Here is a 23,081-nt window from a genome sequence, read left to right as displayed (position 1 = left end):
CCTCCTGTATACATGTAATGTACATAACACACATATCATATACACAATACACAGATACCACTATAAGGTCACAGTATGGAGGTAATATCCTCATCACTGCCCCTGTATACATGTAATGTACATAACACACATATCATATACATAATACACAGATACCACTATAAGGACACAGTATGGAGGTAATATCCCCATCACTGCCTCCTGTATACATTTAATGTACATAACACAGTCATATCATATACACAATACACAGATACCACTATAAGGACACAGTATGGAGGTAATATCCTCATCACTGCCCCCTGTATACATGTAATGTACATAACACACACATATCATATACACAATACACAGATACCACTATAAGGACACAGTATGGAGGTAATATCCTCATCACTGCCTCCTGTATACATGTAATGTACATAACACACATATCATATACACAATACACAGATACCACTATAAGGACACAGTATGGAGGGAATATCCCCATCAGTGCCTCCTGTATACATGTAATGTACATAACACACAGTCATATCATATAAACAATACACAGATACTGTAGCGTGCAGGCTGAGCGCCGGGTCGCTCAGCGCGACACGTGACACAGTGAACTGTGTCACCAGCGCTCCGGAGCGAGAGCGCAGGCCCCGGGATACCTGTGGACAGCGGGGCTGCTGCTCCCTGTCCTGCTCCATCTCCCTGCCTGCATTTACGTGATCCGGACGGGACTTAAGGCCGGGTGAGTTAGTGTAGTGTATGCTGTGTGAGTGTAGTGTAGTGTAGTGTGTGCTGTGTGAGTGTAGTGTAGTGTATGCTGTGTGAGTGTAGTGTAGTGTGTGCTGTGTGAGTGTAGTGTAGTGTATGCTGTGTGAGTGTAGTGTAGTGTATGCTGTGTGAGTGTAGTGTAGTGTATGCTGTGTGAGTGTAGTGTAGTGTATGCTGTGTGAGTGTAGTGTAGTGTAGTGTGTGCTGTGTGAGTGTAGTGTAGTGTATGCTGTGTGAGTGTAGTGTAGTGTAGTGTGTGCTGTGTGAGTGTAGTGTAGTGTATGCTGTGTGAGTGTAGTGTAGTGTGTGCTGTGTGAGTGTAGTGTAGTGTAGTGTGTGCTGTGTGAGTGTAGTGTAGTGTAGTGTGTGCTGTGTGAGTGTAGTGTAGTGTGTGCTGTGTGAGTGTAGTGTAGTGTAGTGTGTGCTGTGTGAGTGTAGTGTAGTGTGTGCTGTGTGAGTGTAGTGTAGTGTAGTGTGTGCTGTGTGAGTGTAGTGTGTGCTGTGTGAGTGTAGTGTAGTGTAGTGTAGTGTGTGCTGTGTGAGTGTAGTGTGTGCTGTGTGAGTGTAGTGTAGTGTAGTGTGTGCTGTGTGAGTGTAGTGTAGTGTAGTGTGTGCTGTGTGAGTGTAGTGTAGTGTAGTGTAGTGTAGTGTGTAGTGTAGTGTGTGCTGTGTGAGTGTAGTGTAGTGTGTGCTGTGTAGTGTGTGCTGTGTGAGTGTAGTGTGTGCTGTGTGAGTGTAGTGTAGTGTAGTGTGTGCTGTGTGAGTATAGTGTAGTGTGTGCTGTGTGAGTGTAGTGTGTGCTGTGTGAGTGTAGTGTAGTGTAGTGTGTGCTGTGTGAGTGTAGTGTATTGTGTAGTGTATTGTGTAGTGTGTGCTGTGTGAGTGTAGTGTAGTGTATTGTGTGCTGTGTAGTGTATTGTGTAGTGTATTGTGTAGTGTGTGCTGTGTGAGTGTAGTGTAGTGTATTGTGTAGTGTATTGTGTAGTGTATTGTGTAGTGTGTGCTGTGTGAGTGTAGTGTAGTGTAGTGTGTGCTGTGTGAGTGTAGTGTAGTGTAGTGTGTGCTGTGTGAGTGTAGTGTAGTGTATGCTGTGTGATTGTAGTGTAGTGTGTGCTGTGTGAGTGTAGTGTAGTGTGTTCTGTGTGAGTGTAGTGTAGTGTGTGCTGTGTGAGTGTAGTGTAGTGTGTGCTGTGTGAGTGTAGTGTGTGCTGTGTGAGTGTAGTGTGTGCTGTGTGAGTGTAGTGTGTGCTGTGTGAGTGTAGTGTAGTGTGTGCTGTGTGAGTGTAGTGTAGTGTGTGCTGTGTGAGTGTAGTGTAGTGTGTGCTGTGTGAGTGTAGTGTAGTGTATGCTGTGTGAGTGTAGTGTAGTGTATTGTGTAGTGTATTGTGTAGTGTGTGCTGTGTGAGTGTAGTGTAGTGTGTGCTGTGTGAGTGTAGTGTAGTGTATTGTGTAGTGTATTGTGTAGTGTGTGCTGTGTAGTGTATTGTGTGCTGTGTAGTGTGTGCTGTGTGAGTGTAGTGTAGTGTATTGTGTGCTGTGTAGTGTATTGTGTAGTGTATTGTGTATTGTGTAGTGTGTGCTGTGTGAGTGTAGTGTAGTGTATTGTGTAGTGTAGTGTATTGTGTAGTGTAGTGTATTGTATTGTGTAGTGTATTGTGTAGTGTGTGCTGTGTGAGTGTAGTGTAGTGTGTGCTGTGTGAGTGTAGTGTAGTGTGAGTGTAGTGTACTGTGTGCTGTGTGAGTGTAGTGTGTAGTGTAGTGTGTGCTGTGTGAGTGTAGTGTAGTGTATTGTGTGCTGTGTAGTGTATTGTGTAGTGTAGTGTATTGTGTATTGTGTAGTGTGTGCTGTGTGAGTGTAGTGTAGTGTCGTGTGTGCTGTGTGAGTGTAGTGTAGTGTCGTGTGTGAGTGTGCGCGCTGCGTGAGCGTGCGCGAATGTGTGTGAGCGTGCGCTGTGTGAGTGTCGTGTCGTGTGCGCTGTGTATTACCGAAATCTTCATACTCCTCCTCGGGTAAAAATACTCCTCAAAAATGGTGAGAGGAGTATTTTTACCCTTCTGAAAAAATGTTAGTGCGACCTCTGCATGTAATGTACATAACACACATATCATATACACAATACACAGATACCACTATAAGGGCACAGTATGGAGGTAATATCCCCCATCACTGCCCCTGTATACATGTAATGTACATAACACACATATCATATACACAATACACAGATACCACTATAAGGACACAGTATGGAGGTAATATCCTCATCACTGCCCCCTGTATACATGTAATGTACATAACACACATATCATATACACAATACACAGATACCACTATAAGGACACAGTATGGAGGGAATATCCCCCATCACTGCCCCCTGTATACATGTAATGTACATAACACACATATCATATACACAATACACAGATACCACTATAAGGGCACAGTATGGAGGTAATATCCCCCATCACTGCCCCTGTATACATGTAATGTACATAACACACATATCATATACACAATACCACTATAAGGACACAGTATGGAGGTAATATCACCATCACTGCCTCCTGTATACATGTAATGTACATAACACACATATCATATACACAATACACAGATACCACTATAAGGACACAGTATGGAGGGAATATCCCCCATCACTGCCCCCTGTATACATGTAATGTACATAACACACATATCATATACACAATACACAGATACCACTATAAGGACACAGTATGGAGGTAATATCCCATCACTGCCTCCTGTATACATGTAATGTACATAACACACATCATATACACAATACACAGATACCACTATAAGGACACAGTATGGAGGTAATATCCCCATCACTGCCCCCTGTATACATGTAATGTACATAACACACATATCATATACACAATACACAGATACCACTATAAGGACACAGTATGGAGGTAATATCCCCATCACTGCCCCCTGTATACATGTAATGTACATAACACACAGTCATATCATATACACAATACACAGATACCACTATAAGGACACAGTATGGAGGTAATATCCCCATCACTGCCCCTGTATACATGTAATGTACATAACACACATATCATATACACAATACACAGATACCACTATAAGGACACAGTATGGAGTTAATATCCTCATCACCGCCCCCTGTATACATGTAATGTACATAACACACAGTCATATACACAATACACAGATACCACTATAAGGACACAGTATGGAGGGAATATCCCCATCACTGCCCCCTGTATACATGTAATGTACATAACACACATATCATATACACAATACACAGATACCACTATAAGGACACAGTATGGAGGTAATATCCTCATCACTGCCTCCTGTATACATGTAATGTACATAACACACATATCATATACACAATACACAGATACCACTATAAGGACACAGTATGGAGGTAATATCCCCATCACTGTCCCCTGTATACATGTAATGTACATAACACACATATCATATACACAATACACAGATACCACTATAAGGACACAGTATGGAGGTAATATCCCCATCACTGCCTCCTGTATACATGTAATGTACATAACACACATATCATATACACAATACACAGATACCACTATAAGGACACAGTATGGAGGTAATATCCCCATCACTGTCCCCTGTATACATGTAATGTACATAACACACACATATCATATACACAATACACAGATACCACTATAAGGACACAGTATGGAGGTAATATCCCCATCACTGCCCCCTGTATACATGTAATGTACATAACACACATATCATATACACAATACACAGATACCACTATAAGGACACAGTATGGAGGTAATATCCCCATCACTGCCTCCTGTATACATGTAATGTACATAACACACAGTCATATCATATACACAATACACAGATACCACTATAAGGGCACAGTATGGAGGTAATATCCTCATCACTGCCCCCTGTATACATGTAATGTACATAACACACATATCATATACACAATACACAGATACCACTATAAGGGCACAGTATGGAGGTAATATCCCCCATCACTGCCCCCTGTATACATGTAATGTACATAACACACACATATCATATACACAATACACAGATACCACTATAAGGACACAGTATGGAGGTAATATCCCCATCACTGCCTCCTGTATACATGTAATGTACATAACACACACATATCATATACACAATACACAGATACCACTATAAGGACACAGTATGGAGGTAATATCCCCATCACTGCCCCTGTATACATGTAATGTACATAACACACATATCATATACACAATACACAGATACCACTATAAGGACACAGTATGGAGGTAATATCCTCATCACTGCCACCTGTATACATGTAATGTACATAACACACATATCATATACACAATACACAGATACCACTATAAGGACACAGTATGGAGGTAATATCCCCATCACTGCCCCTGTATACATGTAATGTACATAACACACATATCATATACACAATACACAGATACCACTATAAGGACACAGTATGGAGGTAATATCCCCATCACTGCCCCCTGTATACATGTAATGTACATAACACACATATCATATACACAATACACAGATACCACTATAAGGACACAGTATGGAGGTAATATCCCCATCACTGCCTCCTGTATACATGTAATGTACATAACACACATATCATATACACAATACACAGATACCACTATAAGGACACAGTATGGAGGTAATATCCCCCATCACTGCCCCCTGTATACATGTAATGTACATAACACACATATCATATACACAATACACAGATACCACTATAAGGACACAGTATGGAGGTAATATCCCCATCACTGCCTCCTGTATACATGTAATGTACATAACACACACATATCATATACACAATACACAGATACCACTATAAGGACACAGTATGGAGGTAATATCCTCATCACTGCCCCCTGTATACATGTAATGTACATAACACACACATATCATATACACAATACACAGATACCAATATAAGGACACAGTATGGAGGTAATATCCCCATCACTGCCTCCTGTATACATGTAATGTACATAACACACATATCATATACACAATACACAGATACCACTATAAGGACACAGTATGGAGGTAATATCCTCATCACTGCCTCCTGTATACATGTAATGTACATAACACACACATATCATATACACAATACACAGATACCACTATAAGGACACAGTATGGAGGTAATATCCTCATCACTGCCCCCTGTATACATGTAATGTACATAACACACATATCATATACACAATACACAGATACCACTATAAGGACACAGTATGGAGGTAATATCCTCATCACTGCCCCCTGTATACATGTAATGTACATAACACACACATATCATATACACAATACACAGATACCACTATAAGGACACAGTATGGAGGTAATATCCCCATCACTGCCCCCTGTATACATGTAATGTACATAACACACACATATCATATACACAATACACAGATACCACTATAAGGACACAGTATGGAGGTAATATCCCCATCACTGCCTCCTGTATACATGTAATGTACATAACACACATATCATATACACAATACACAGATACCACTATAAGGACACAGTATGGAGGTAATATCCCCATCACTGCCCCCTGTATACATGTAATGTACATAACACACATATCATATACACAATACACAGATACCACTATAAGGACACAGTATGGAGGTAATATCCCCATCACTGCCTCCTGTATACATGTAATGTACATAACACACATATCATATACACAATACACAGACACCACTATAAGGACACAGTATGGAGGTAATATCCTCATCACTGCCTCCTGTATACATGTAATGTACATAACACACATATCATATACACAATACACAGATACCACTATAAGGACACAGTATGGAGGTAATATCCTCATCACTGCCCCCTGTATACATGTAATGTACATAACACACATATCATATACACAATACACAGATACCACTATAAGGACACAGTATGGAGGTAATATCCTCATCACTGCCCCCTGTATACATGTAATGTACATAACACACATATCATATACACAATACACAGATACCACTATAAGGACACAGTATGGAGGTAATATCCCCATCACTGCCCCCTGTATACATGTAATGTACAGAACACACATATCATATACACAATACACAGATACCACTATAAGGACACAGTATGGAGGTAATATCCCCATCACTGCCTCCTGTATACATGTAATGTACATAACACACATATCATATACACAATACACAGATACCACTATAAGGACACAGTATGGAGGTAATATCCTCATCACTGCCCCCTGTATACATGTAATGTACATAACACACACATATCATATACACAATACACAGATACCACTATAAGGACACAGTATGGAGATAATATCCTCATCACTGCCCCCTGTATACATGTAATGTACATAACACACACATATCATATACACAATACACAGATACCACTATAAGGACACAGTATGGAGGTAATATCCCCATCACTGCCCCTGTATACATGTAATGTACATAACACACATATCATATACACAATACACAGATACCACTATAAGGACACAGTATGGAGGTAATATCCCCATCACTGCCTCCTGTATACATGTAATGTACATATCACACATATCATATACACAATACACAGATACCACTATAAGGACACAGTATGGAGGTAATATCCCCATCACTGCCCCCTGTATACATGTAATGTACATAACACACATATCATATACACAATACACAGATACCACTATAAGGACACAGTATGGAGGTAATATCCCCATCACTGCCCCCTGTATACATGTAATGTACATAACACACACATATCATATACACAATACACAGATACCACTATAAGGACACAGTATGGAGGTAATATCCTCATCACTGCCCCCTGTATACATGTAATGTACATAACACACATATCATATACACAATACACAGATACCACTATAAGGACACAGTATGGAGGTAATATCCCCCATCACTGCACCCTGTATACATGTAATGTACATAACACACACATATCATATACACAATACACAGATACCACTATAAGGACACAGTATGGAGGGAATATCCTCATCACTGCCCCCTGTATACATGTAATGTACATAACACACATATCATATACACAATACACAGATACCACTATAAGGACACAGTATGGAGGTAATATCCCCATCACTGCCCCCTGTATACATGTAATGTACATAACACACACATATCATATACACAATACACAGATACCACTATAAGGACACAGTATGGAGGTAATATCCCCCATCACTGCCCCCTGTATACATGTAATGTACATAACACACACATATCATATACACAATACACAGATACCACTATAAGGACACAGTATGGAGGGAATATCCTCATCACTGCCCCCTGTATACATGTAATGTACATAACACACATATCATATACACAATACACAGATACCACTATAAGGACACAGTATGGAGGTAATATCCCCATCACTGCCCCCTGTATACATGTAATGTACATAACACACACATACCATATACACAATACACAGATACCACTATAAGGACACAGTATGGAGGTAATATCCCCCATCACTGCCCCACGTATACATGTAATGTACATAACACACATATCATATACACAATACACAGATACCACTATAAGGACACAGTATGGAGGTAATATCCCCATCACTGCCCCCTGTATACATGTAATGTACATAACACACACATATCATATACACAATACACAGATACCACTATAAGGACACAGTATGGAGGGAATATCCTCATCACTGCCCCCTGTATACATGTAATGTACATAACACACATATCATATACACAATACACAGATACCACTATAAGGACACAGTATGGAGGTAATATCCCCATCACTGCCTCCTGTATACATGTAATGTACATAACACATATCATATACACAATACACAGATACCACTATAAGGACACAGTATGGAGGTAATATCCTCATCACTGCCCCCTGTATACATGTAATGTACATAACACACATATCATATACACAATACACAGATACCACTATAAGGACACAGTATGGAGGTAATATCCCCATCACTGCCCCCTGTATACATGTAATGTACATAACACAGTCATATCATATACACAATACACAGATACCACTAGAAGGACACAGTATGGAGGTAATATCCCCATCACTGCCCCCTGTATACATGTAATGTACAGAACACACATATCATATACACAATACACAGATACCACTATAAGGACACAGTATGGAGGTAATATCCCCATCACTGCCCCCTGTATACATGTAATGTACATAACACAGTCATATCATATACACAATACACAGATACCACTATAAGGACACAGTATGGAGGTAATATCCCCATCACTGCCTCCTGTATACATGTAATGTACATAACACACATATCATATACACAATACACAGATACCACTATAAGGACACAGTATGGAGGTAATATCCCCATCACTGCCTCCTGTATACATGTAATGTACATAACACAGTCATATCATATACACAATACACAGATACCACTAGAAGGACACAGTATGGAGGTAATATCCCCATCACTGCCCCCTGTATACATGTAATGTACATAACACACATATCATATACACAATACACAGATACCACTATAAGGACACAGTATGGAGGTAATATCCCCATCACTGCCCCCTGTATACATGTAATGTACATAACACACATATCATATACACAATACACAGATACCACTATAAGGACACAGTATGGAGGTAATATCCCCATCACTGCCCCCTGTATACATGTAATGTACAGAACACACATATCATATACACAATACACAGATACCACTATAAGGACACAGTATGGAGGTAATATCCTCATCACTGCCCCTGTATACATGTAATGTACATAACACACATATCATATACACAATACACAGATACCACTATAAGGACACAGTATGGAGGTAATATCCCCATCACTGCCTCCTGTATACATGTAATGTACATAACACACACATATCATATACACAATACACAGATACCACTATAAGGACACAGTATGGAGGTAATATCCCCATCACTGCCTCCTGTATACATGTAATGTACATAACACACATATCATATACACAATACACAGATACCACTATAAGGACACAGTATGGAGGTAATATCCCCATCACTGCCCCCTGTATACATGTAATGTACATAACACACATATCATATACACAATACACAGATACCACTATAAGGACACAGTATGGAGGTAATATCCCCATCACTGCCCCCTGTATACATGTAATGTACATAACACACATATCATATACACAATACACAGATACCACTATAAGGATACAGTATGGAGGTAATATCCCCATCACTGCCCCCCGTATACATGTAATGTACATAACACACACATATCATATACACAATACACAGATACCACTATAAGGACACAGTATGGAGGTAATATCCCCATCACTGCCCCCTGTATACATGTAATGTACATAACACACAGTCATATACACAATACACAGATACCACTATAAGGACACAGTATGGAGGTAATATCCTCATCACTGCCCCCTGTATACATGTAATGTAGATAACACACATATCATATACACAATACACAGATACCACTATAAGGACACAGTATGGAGGTAATATCCCCATCACTGCCCCCTGTATACATGTAATGTACATAACACACATATCATATACACAATACACAGATACCACTATAAGGACACAGTATGGAGGTAATATCCCCATCACTGCCTCCTGTATACATGTAATGTACATAACACACATATCATATACACAATACACAGATACCACTATAAGGACATAGTATTGAGGTAATATCCCCATCACTGCCCCCTGTATACATGTAATGTACATAACACACATATCATATACACAATACACAGATACCACTATAAGGACACAGTATGGAGGTAATATCCCCCATCACTGCCCCTGTATACATGTAATATACATAACACACAGTCATATACACAATACACAGATACCACTATAAGGACACAGTATGGAGGTAATATCCCCATCACTGCCTCCTGTATACATGTAATGTACATAACACACATATCATATACACAATACACAGATACCACTATAAGGACACAGTATGGAGGTAATATCCCCATCACTGCCTCCTGTATACATGTAATGTACATAACACACATATCATATACACAATACACAGATACCACTATAAGGACACAGTATGGAGGTAATATCCTCATCACTGCCCCCTGTATACATGTAATGTACATAACACACATATCATATACACAATACACAGATACCACTATAAGGACACAGTATGGAGGTAATATCCCCATCACTGCCTCCTGTATACATGTAATGTACATAACACACACATATCATATACACAATACACAGATACCACTATAAGGACATAGTATTGAGGTAATATCCCCATCACTGCCCCCTGTATACATGTAATGTACATAACACACATATCATATACACAATACACAGATACCACTATAAGGACACAGTATGGAGGTAATATCCCCATCACTGCCTCCTGTATACATGTAATGTACATAACACACATATCATATACACAATACACAGATACCACTATAAGGACACAGTATGGAGGTAATATCCTCATCACTGCCTCCTGTATACATGTAATGTACATAACACACATATCATATACACAATACACAGATACCACTATAAGGACACAGTATGGAGGTAATATCCCCATCACTGCCTCCTGTATACATGTAATGTACATAACACACATATCATATACACAATACACAGATACCACTATAAGGACACAGTATGGAGGTAATATCCTCATCACTGCCTCCTGTATACATGTAATGTACATAACACACATATCATATACACAATACACAGATACCACTATAAGGACACAGTATGGAGGTAATATCCTCATCACTGCCTCCTGTATACATGTAATGTACATAACACACATATCATATACACAATACACAGATACCACTATAAGGACACAGTATGGAGGTAATATCCCCATCACTGCCTCCTGTATACATGTAATGTACATAACACACATATCATATACACAATACACAGATACCACTATAAGGACACAGTATGGAGGTAATATCCCCATCACTGCCCCCCGTATACATGTAATGTACATAACACACACATATCATATACACAATACACAGATACCACTATAAGGACACAGTATGGAGGTAATATCCCCATCACTGCCCCCTGTATACATGTAATGTACATACCACACATATCATATACACAATACACAGATACCACTATAAGGACACAGTATGGAGGTAATATCCTCATCACTGCCCCCTGTATACATGTCATGTACATAACACACATATCATATACACAATACACAGATACCACTATAAGGACACAGTATGGAGGTAATATCCCCATCACTGCCTCCTGTATACATGTAATGTACATAACACACATATCATATACACAATACACAGATACCACTATAAGGACACAGTATGGAGATAATATCCCCATCACTGCCTCCTGTATACATGTAATGTACATAACACACATATCATATACACAATACACAGATACCACTATAAGGACACAGTATGGAGGTAATATCCCCATCACTGCCCCCTGTATACATGTAATGTACATAACACACATATCATATACACAATACACAGATACCACTATAAGGACACAGTATGGAGGTAATATCCCCATCACTGCCCCCCGTATACATGTAATGTACATAACACACACATATCATATACACAATACACAGATACCACTATAAGGACACAGTATGGAGGTAATATCCCCATCACTGCCCCCTGTATACATGTAATGTACATAACACAGTCATATCATATACACAATACACAGATACCACTATAAGGACACAGTATGGAGGTAATATCCCCATCACTGCCCCCTGTATACATGTAATGTACATAACACACAGTCATATACACAATACACAGATACCACTATAAGGACACAGTATGGAGGTAATATCCCCATCACTGCCTCCTGTATACATGTAATGTACATAACACACAGTCATATACACAATACACAGATACCACTATAAGGACACAGTATGGAGGTAATATCCCCATCACTGCCCCCTGTATACATGTAATGTACATAACACACAGTCATATACACAATACACAGATACCACTATAAGGACACAGTATGGAGGTAATATCCCCATCACTGCCTCCTGTATACATGTAATGTACATAACACAGTCATATCATATACACAATACACAGATACCACTATAAGGACACAGTATGGAGGTAATATCCCCATCACTGCCTCCTGTATACATGTAATGTACATAACACACATATCATATACACAATACACAGATACCACTATAAGGACACAGTATGGAGGTAATATCCCCATCACTGCCCCCTGTATACATGTAATGTACATAACACACATATCATATACACAATACACAGATACCACTATAAGGACACAGTATGGAGGTAATATCCCCATCACTGCCCCCTGTATACATGTAATGTACATAACACACATATCATATACACAATACACAGATACCACTATAAGGACACAGTATGGAGGTAATATCCCCATCACTGCCTCCTGTATACATGTAATGTACATAACACACATATCATATACACAATACACAGATACCACTATAAGGACATAGTATTGAGGTAATATCCCCATCACTGCCCCCTGTATACATGTAATGTACATAACACACATATCATATACACAATACACAGATACCACTATAAGGACACAGTATGGAGGTAATATCCCCATCACTGCCTCCTGTATACATGTAATGTACATAACACACATATCATATACACAATACACAGATACCACTATAAGGACACAGTATGGAGGTAATATCCCCATCACTGCCTCCTGTATACATGTAATGTACATAACACACATATCATATACACAATACACAGATACCACTATAAGGACACAGTATGGAGGTAATATCCCCATCACTGCCCCCTGTATACATGTAATGTACATAACACACATATCATATACACAATACACAGATACCACTATAAGGACACAGTATGGAGGTAATATCCCCATCACTGCCTCCTGTATACATGTAATGTACATAACACACAGTCATATCATATACACAATACACAGATACCACTATAAGGACACAGTATGGAGGTAATATCCCCATCACTGCCCCCTGTATACATGTAATGTACATAACACACATATCATATACACAATACACAGATACCACTATAAGGACACAGTATGGAGGTAATATCCCCATCACTGCCTCCTGTATACATGTAATGTACATAACACACACATATCATATACACAATACACAGATACCACTATAAGGACACAGTATGGAGGTAATATCCTCATCACTGCCCCCTGTATACATGTAATGTACATAACACACATATCATATACACAATACACAGATACCACTATAAGGACACAGTATGGAGGTAATATCCCCATCACTGCCCCTGTATACATGTAATGTACATAACACACACATATCATATACACAATACACAGATACCACTATAAGGACACAGTATGGAGGTAATATCCCCATCACTGCCCCCTGTATACATGTAATGTACATAACACACATATCATATACACAATACACAGATACCACTATAAGGACACAGTATGGAGGTAATATCCCCCATCACTGCCCCCTGTATACATGTAATGTACATAACACACATATCATATACACAATACACAGATACCACTATAAGGACACAGTATGGAGGTAATATCCTCATCACTGCCCCCTGTATACATGTAATGTACATAACACACATATCATATACACAATACACAGATACCACTATAAGGACACAGTATGGAGGTAATATCCTCATCACTGCCCCTGTATACATGTAATGTACATAACACACATATCATATACACAATACACAGATACCACTATAAGGACACAGTATGGAGGTAATATCCCCATCACTGCCCCCTGTATACATGTAATGTACATAACACACATATCATATACACAATACACAGATACCACTATAAGGACACAGTATGGAGGTAATATCCCCATCACTGCCCCCTGTATACATGTAATGTACATATCACACATATCATATACACAATACACAGATACCACTATAAGGACACAGTATGGAGGTAATATCCCCATCACTGCCTCCTGTATACATGTAATGTACATAACACACATATCATATACACAATACACAGATACCACTATAAGGACACAGTATGGAGGTAATATCCTCATCACTGTTGTTAGTCATTGTAACATAAAGCATAAATCTCAGAACATGTAATTGCAGCCGGATGTGAGAACAGCAGTGATATCATATCAGTAATAGTGTAAGAAGTAGAAGAGCCGGAGGTAGACAGCGGGAGAATCTTACCATCACTGGGAGATATAATATTCATCTCTGATCCTCAATAGATAATAAATCCTGCAAGACACAAAACCTTCATTACATGTGGAAGAAACACATTTACCCCATTACATGACAGAACATCTCCCCTCCCCCGCACCCTGACACCTTCTCTATACACAGATGGATGTGGATGAGGCTTGTTGTCAGCAGTGAATAATTTTTAGTCTTTCTTAGAAATTCATTAGCTGCGGTTTCCTCCATAGATCACTTTAGGAGGGGGAAAAGTTCTATAGTTTCTTCCTCTACCTGAGTCCTCCTATTAGAGGAAACCTACCATGTGATTGGATGCATTATGAAGCAAACATACCTTGATACTGCTGTAGCTACACTGATGCAGGATCATATCTTGGTTAATCCCTGAGCTGAGTGGTTTTGCTGAAAAACAATTATAACATTCAGGACCTTGGGAAAGCTGAGTCAGCATGGCTGCCAAGATAAACACATTACACACGGGAGCTTGGAATTACAGATGGAGTTAAGTCGAGCGTGACTAATCAACCTGAGCTGGTTCACTCATATACAACAGCTGGGGGATGGTGCAGCAATTGATTATTCTGTCTGGCAGGGAGAAGAGTGATTGCATCATCATCTCCTGCAGAGAAAAACTCTACTGCTATGAGAAGCGGGAAAGCAAGCGCCATAGAAGGGACAGAGCTTCATTATCATAATGTTATAATTGTTTTTTCAACAAAACCACTCCGGGATTAAACAAGATATGATCCTGCATCAGTGCAGCTACAGCAGTCTCAAGGTATGTTTGGTTCATAATGCACCAAATCAAATGGTAGGTTGTCTTTAACTACATCAAAACTAATCAAAAGGTTCTCAAAATGATATTCATGAAAATGTCAGCTCGTTCCCCAGAGAATGACACATTTTAAAGCGTTTTTACGTGTTACCATCTGTTTGGATGGTTTTACAACAAGTGTAAGCACCAGTGTCGACACTTTCACAGCTGCTTCCACTTTCAGAAATGAAGAAAAGCTATTTCAAACTAGCCAAACGCATGGTAAACATTCAAAAAAGCAGCGCAAACGCAGCGTCTGAGCGCACCCGGAGGGTGATGCCACACATGCCATTTTTGGTCTGTTTTTAAGCATACTCTATCTTTTCCCCATGTACGGCCGCATATACCTCCTCCCCAGACGGCCATGTGAATGTACCTTAAGGGTGGTGACACACATGGCGTTTTTAGGCCTTTTTTGAGCGCATGCGGTTTTTTCCCGATCTGAAAATGCACTACTTAAAACGGCCTAAAAACGCCATGTGTGTCACCACCCCCAGTCTGCAATGCAGCAGCAACCATAGAAAACAATCCATGTAAGAGGAGAGGCCTCTGCAGAGATATCACTATGACCATCACGCAGTCCTGTGTCTTACTCAAGTTCTGCCCGGACAGAAGAAGATGCTGCGAGATCACTGGCAACTGTGAAGTCAGTAATAATTTTGATGCTTTATATAAATCAGGAGCTACTGTATACAAATATTTTTAGTGGAGGGGGTACTGTATAATGAAATATAGACCATATGTAAGATATATTGAGGGGGGTCACTGTGTATTTATTATATATAGCAAAAGAAAGTTGTATGGAGTAAATGTTTGTTATTTAGATTTTATTTTATCACAAAAATGGGAAATTTTTATGCTGTGATTACAAAACACTTCACGTGTCACATATCATAACATCACAGAAAAATATAGAAACAAAAACACAATGGACAGAAATGACCCTTGTAAGAAGCACATGGCAAAAACATGCAGTGTCTACATATCTCCATTCCTGGCCACGACATAATTCATCTTAGCTGGTTATCCAGGAGAAACTATACTGTAAATAACTGTGATATTTTTAGTGGCGCGGTGTGGACACGTGTAGCAAGGAGCTGGAGAGACCTGGCTTGCATATCCTGGAGTGAAGGCCGGGAGAAGTTATTCTGAGGGTGCGGTCACACGTTGCAGTTAAAACGGCATCACAATCAGCTTTGAGGAGGTTTTAGGTGCAGTTTTGTCAATTAAACAGGTGAAAGACATGAACTGAAGACATGAATGGGTGAATGACATTTTTGGAGCAGGTTTCCCCTTCAAAGTCAAATTCACTCATTCAGTTCATGTCTTTCACCTGTTTAATTGACAAAACTGCACCTAAAACCACCTCAAAGCTGATTTCGATGCAGTTTTAACTGCAACATGTGACCACACCCTGAGGGTACGGTCACACGTTGCAGTAAAAACTGCATCGCAATCAGCTTTGAGGTGGTTTTAGGTGCAGTTTTGTCAATTGAACAGGTGAAAGACATGAACTGAACGGGTGAATGACATTTGTGGAGCAGGTTTCTCCTTCAAAATCAAATTCACTCGTTCAGTTCATGTCTTTCACCTGTTCAATTGACAAAACTGCACCTAAAGCCACCTCAAGGGTAATTGCGATGCAGTTTTTACTGCAACGTGTGACCGTACCCTGAGGATCTATACCTGATGGGTAATTGAAGCCTGTGAGGAGACCACCAGGATATGGACCAGGCCAGCGCTGATGGAAAAGGCCGCATATTTCTGTTATATGTATCACACCCCCGGGGTGCAGTACATTTATTGTCACTATATTTATATACAGATCAGATCAAATGCTAATACAGGCGGTACCCTACTTAAGAACACTCGACTTACATACGACCCATAGTTACAAACAGACCTCTGGATATTGGTAATTTATTGTACTTTAGTCCCAGGCTACAATAATGAGCTGTAACAGTTATCACAGGCGTCTGTAATGAAGCTTTAGGGTTAATATTGATTTTTATGACAACCCAACATTTTTAAAATCCAATTGTCACAGAGACCAAAAAAGTTCTGACTGGGATTACAATGATAAAATATACAGTTCCGACTTACATACAAACTCAACTTAAGAACAAACCTACAGACCCTATCTTGTATGTAACCCGGGGACGGCCTGTATATATTTCTGTGTGCAGTATATTTGCATTACATTCATTACAGGCACATATTTGTCTGTGTGTTTATGCAGTACAATTGTTTGCTCAATATAATGTGTGGACATCGCTGTGGGTTTTTGCTATATGGGGCTCGACATAAAGTTTGTACCGTGGCACATTACAGTCTTATTACGCCACTGTCTGTCACCTTATTTCGGTGTTTGCGTCACCATTTTTTACTCCCCTCAATCGAAAGCAAATTCTATTACTCCATGCAAGCTGGGAACATGTACCGCATTTTTTCGGACTATAAGGCGCACCGGATTATAAGGCGCACCATCAATAAATGCCTGCTAAAACATCTAGTTTCATATATAAGGCGTACCGGATTATAAGGCGCACCTGATTATAAGGATGAATGACCAGCGGGTGGCAGACCTGTGCACAGTACAAGGCAGCTGTTGTCTGTAAGTACGGTTCATATATAAAGCGCACCGGATTATAAGGCGCACCTGATTATAAGGATGAATGACCAGCAGGTGGCAGACCTGTGCACAGTACAAGGCAGCTGTTGTCTGTAAGTACAGTTCATATATAAGGCACCTTTGATTTAGAAAAAAATAAAAAATACAGTAAAATATTTTTAATGTATTGAATTTCTGAAAAAAATCACATTTGCACCATTTTCTTACTCTGCTTTCCCGGCTTTTACTGTGCGCTCCAAATGTCCCCTTCCCTTTATCCTTTTGGTCAGTACAATCAAGAAAATACAAAATTTCTATATTTTTTCATTTATCCCATTTTGGTGACTGTACGAGCATTTGATCACTTTCTTTTTGTGTGTGGATAAAATAGCGGCGATTTAGACATTAGGTTTTTTTTTACATTTTTTCCACTGTATGGAGCAATCATTTCTATATTTTGATAGAATTGTAGGATTACCTACATGCATTTATTCATCTTTGAGTTCTAAGAAAATGAAGGTAATTTTTAACCCCTTAAGGACGCAGGGTTCTTTCGCTCATTTCTCGCTCTCCACCTTCAAAAATCCATAACTTTTTAATTTTTCCGTGTACAGACCTGTGTATGGCCTTATTTTGTGCGTAACAAATTTTACTTTCCCGTGATGTTATTTATTATTCCAGGCCGTGTACTGGGAAGCTGGAAAAAAATTCCAAATGTGGTAAAATTGGAAAAAACGTGTTTATCATGTCCTTGTGGGCTCAGTTTTTATGGCTGTCACTGTGCGCTTTACATAACACGTCTACTTTCTTTTTTGGTTTGGTACCATCGCAGGGATACCAAATTAATATATACAGGTTTTAATTTAATAACTTTTTCATAGCTATCATTTTTAGGACTGTGTGACATTTTGATCACTTTTTATTCCACTTTCTATGTGTTGTAAAATGGTGTAAAAGTCGCTATGGGGATAGCCGCCGGCATTAAGTAGTTTTAGATTTGGATAGATCAAGCATTACCTATTGTGTCTGTTATTATTACTGTTTATTACGTTTTATATCATTTCTAGGGAAAGGGGGGTGATTTGAACTTTTGTTTTTTCCTTTTTTAATTATTTTTGAAACATTTTAGAAATTTTTTTTTTACTATTTTTTTTAGACACTCTAGGGTACATTAACCCTAGATTGTCTGATCGTTCCTACCATATACTGCAATACTACTGTATTGCCCATGCGCCACCGTTGTCAGCTTTGCCAGCTGCATCGGAAGACGTGGGGGTGCGGTCACACGTCGCGTTTACTGCATGCGTTTAAAAACGCATTGCTACAGCTGAAGGGATATTTCCCTAATTAAACAGCTGTTAACGCTTGGGTTTACAAAACGCAAGTGTTAACGCATTGTTAACGCATGTGTTAACATCGCGGTTAACGCATGCATTTTGTAAACGGAGGTGTTAACAGCTGTTTAATTTGGCAAATCTCCCTTCAGTTGTAGCAATGCGTTTTTAAACGCATGCAGTAAACGCGATGTGTGACCGCACCCTAAGAGGCAATATGCAGCAAACCCCACCTGTGTATGAAGAGGGCTCACCCCGTCCTATGCACAATACCTCCAGACAACACAAGATATGATCCAGTTGCAGGGGCCCCTGTTACAATAATAATCTCTGAGAAGATCCCTCTCTATATACCAGTGCAATCTGTGTCACAGTGTAACAGTAGCAGATAACAGCTCTTAGTTACATAGAATCCACAAATAGACAACCACTAAGCCCATAGCCTAGTGCAGTGATGGCGAACCTTTTGAGGCTGAGTGCCCAAACTGCAACCCAAAACCCTGCTTATTTATCGCGAGGTGCCAACCAAAAAATTAAAGCAGTATCTTATTGCTCCCTGTTCAACAACTTTCAATCATATTGGCCTCCTGAAGACAGCAACACAGTAGATAGATGCAGAGGTCGCATTAACATTTTTCCAGAAGGTTAATAATACTCCTCTCACAATTTTTGAGGAGTATTTTTAACCGAGGAGGAGTACGAAATTTTCATTAATAAATATATAACTCCTAGGCGTATTTATAGTGTTAAGAGACGTCTATTAATACAAGGAAAAAGTTACAGCTCCTGTTTTCTCTGCTTAAAAGGGTTTTCCCACAAATTCAAGTTAGGCCCTATCCAATTCTTGGGAAAATCCCTTTAGGGCGCATTCACACGATGCATTGAGTCACTTTTTTATGCGTTTTTGACGCATTCCAAAGGCTTCACATGTTGAAGTAACATTGGGTTTTAGCAAATGCAATGGAAACGCAATGTTACTTCAACATGTGTTCAAGGTTCAAGCCTTTTGGAATGTGTCAAAAACGCAACGCATCGTGTGAATGCGCCCTCAAAAAGCAAGTATGTATTACACAAGTGCTGCACAACATTTTTGTGGTGTCTTCACACATGGCATTTTCAAACACATCAGAACAGCTGAGAAGAGATTTGCATAATTACATTGCAGTCAACATTGTGTTAACAAAACGCATGCATCAACGCAATTCTATTGCGTTTTGTAAACGAAATGTTAACAGCAATGCAATTAGGCAAATCTCTTCTCAGATCTGTTGTGATGTGTTTGAAAATGTATGTAATAACCTCGCCCTTAGGTGATGTCACACATGGCGTTTTATGTCCGTTTTTAAACCTCCGTTTTCAGTCCGTTTACCATGCATTTGGCTGCTTACAACCTGTTTTTCTATTAAGATAATTGGGAAAAACTGACTAAAAACGGACCAAAAATGCCATGTGTGGCATCGCTCTTAGGCTACATTCACACCATATGGGGGACGCATGTACAACCGCAAGTTTGCGGCTTTTAGGTCCCTAGTAGAAGGCAATGGCTGCACGGAGCAATACCGCTCCGTACACGGGAAAAGGACATTACTAGAGATGAGCGAACATGCTCGTCCGAGCTTGATGCTCGGTCGAGCATTAGGGTACTCGAAACTGCTCGTTACTCGGACGAATACTTCGCCCGCTCGAGAAAATGGCAGCTCCCGCCGTTTTGCTTTTTGGCGGCCAGAAACAGAGCCAATCACAAGCCAGGAGACTCTGCACTCCACCCAGCATGACGTGGTACCCTTACACGTCGATAGCAGTGGTTGGCTGGCCAGATCAGGTGACCCTGGGATAGACTAGCCGCTGGCCGCGCTGCTCGGATCATTCTGTCTCTGGATGCCGCTAGGGAGAGAGCTGCTGCTGCTCAGGGAAAGCGTTAGGGTGTTCTATTAGCTTACTGTTAGGCAGGAGTGATTCTCAAAGAACCCAACAGCCCTTCTTAGGGCTACAATAACGTTCTACTTTTTTTATTTTAATTTGCATCTTTTACCATTTTGTGAGGAATTAGCAGGGGGACTTGCTACCGTTGTGTTTAGCTCTTAGTGGCACACATATCCATAGCAAAGACCGAAGTGGGAAAATTCAGTAGGGGTTGGATTTCTATTAGGCAATAACTCAGTGTCATCTCATCTGGCATAGTACTGTGCTTCCTTTGATACTTGGCTAGAAAATAGCCATAGGAGAATACAAACAGCTTCTTGAAGCCTACAGTAGCGTTCTATATATTTGATTTCTGGTTGATCTGCTGGTGACTGTAGTTTCTGCAGTGCATGTACTTGCCAATTCTGAGCAATTTGTAGTGGGACTTGCGACCGCTGTGTTCTGCGCTTAGTGGCGCACATATCCATAGCAAAGGCTGAAGTGGCAAAATTCAGTAGGGGTTGGATTTCTATTAGGCAATAACTCAGTGTCATCTCATCTGGCATAGTACTGTGCTTCCTTTGATACTTGGCTAGAAAATAGCCATAGGAGAATACAAACAGCTTCTTGAAGCCTACAGTAGCGTTCTATATATTTGATTTCTGGTTGATCTGCTGGTGACTGTAGTTTCTGCAGTGCATGTACTTGCCAATTCTGAGCAATTTGTAGTGGGACTTGCGACCGCTGTGTTCTGCGCTTAGTGGCGCACATATCCATAGCAAAGGCTGAAGTGGCAAAATTCAGTAGGGGTTGGATTTCTATTAGGCAATAACTCAGTGTCATCTCATCTGGCATAGTACTGTGCTTCCTTTGATACTTGGCTAGAAAATAGCCATAGGAGAATACAAACAGCTTCTTGAAGCCTACAGTAGCGTTCTATATATTTGATTTCTGGTTGATCTGCTGGTGACTGTAGTTTCTGCAGTGCATGTACTTGCCAATTCTGAGCAATTTGTAGTGGGACTTGCGACCGCTGTGTTCTGCGCTTAGTGGCGCACATATCCATAGCAAAGGCCGAAGTGGCAAAATTCAGTAGGGGTTGGATTTCTATTA

At 39.9% G+C, this 23,081-nt stretch overlaps 2 protein-coding genes across 2 annotated transcripts in view; both read right to left on the bottom strand.

The window, feature by feature from the left end:
• LOC140069232 (NACHT, LRR and PYD domains-containing protein 3-like) overlaps positions 1-15,392 on the bottom strand; it is a 67,604-nt gene extending 52,212 nt beyond the window's left edge. The window contains exon 1 of the mRNA XM_072114691.1: positions 15,299-15,392. Coding sequence (XP_071970792.1) covers positions 15,299-15,323 — 25 coding nt within the window. The 5' untranslated portion in view covers positions 15,324-15,392. The remainder of the gene's footprint in view (positions 1-15,298) is intronic.
• Positions 1-23,081, bottom strand: part of LOC140069209 (NACHT, LRR and PYD domains-containing protein 6-like) — a 225,304-nt gene that overhangs the window by 62,856 nt on the left and 139,367 nt on the right. The gene's annotated exons all lie outside the window — the stretch shown is intronic.

The sequence above is a fragment of the Engystomops pustulosus genome, chromosome 7 (assembly GCF_040894005.1).
Source record: "Engystomops pustulosus chromosome 7, aEngPut4.maternal, whole genome shotgun sequence".
Lineage (NCBI taxonomy): Eukaryota > Metazoa > Chordata > Amphibia > Anura > Leptodactylidae > Engystomops > Engystomops pustulosus.
This window is presented reverse-complemented; position numbering and strand designations above follow the sequence as displayed.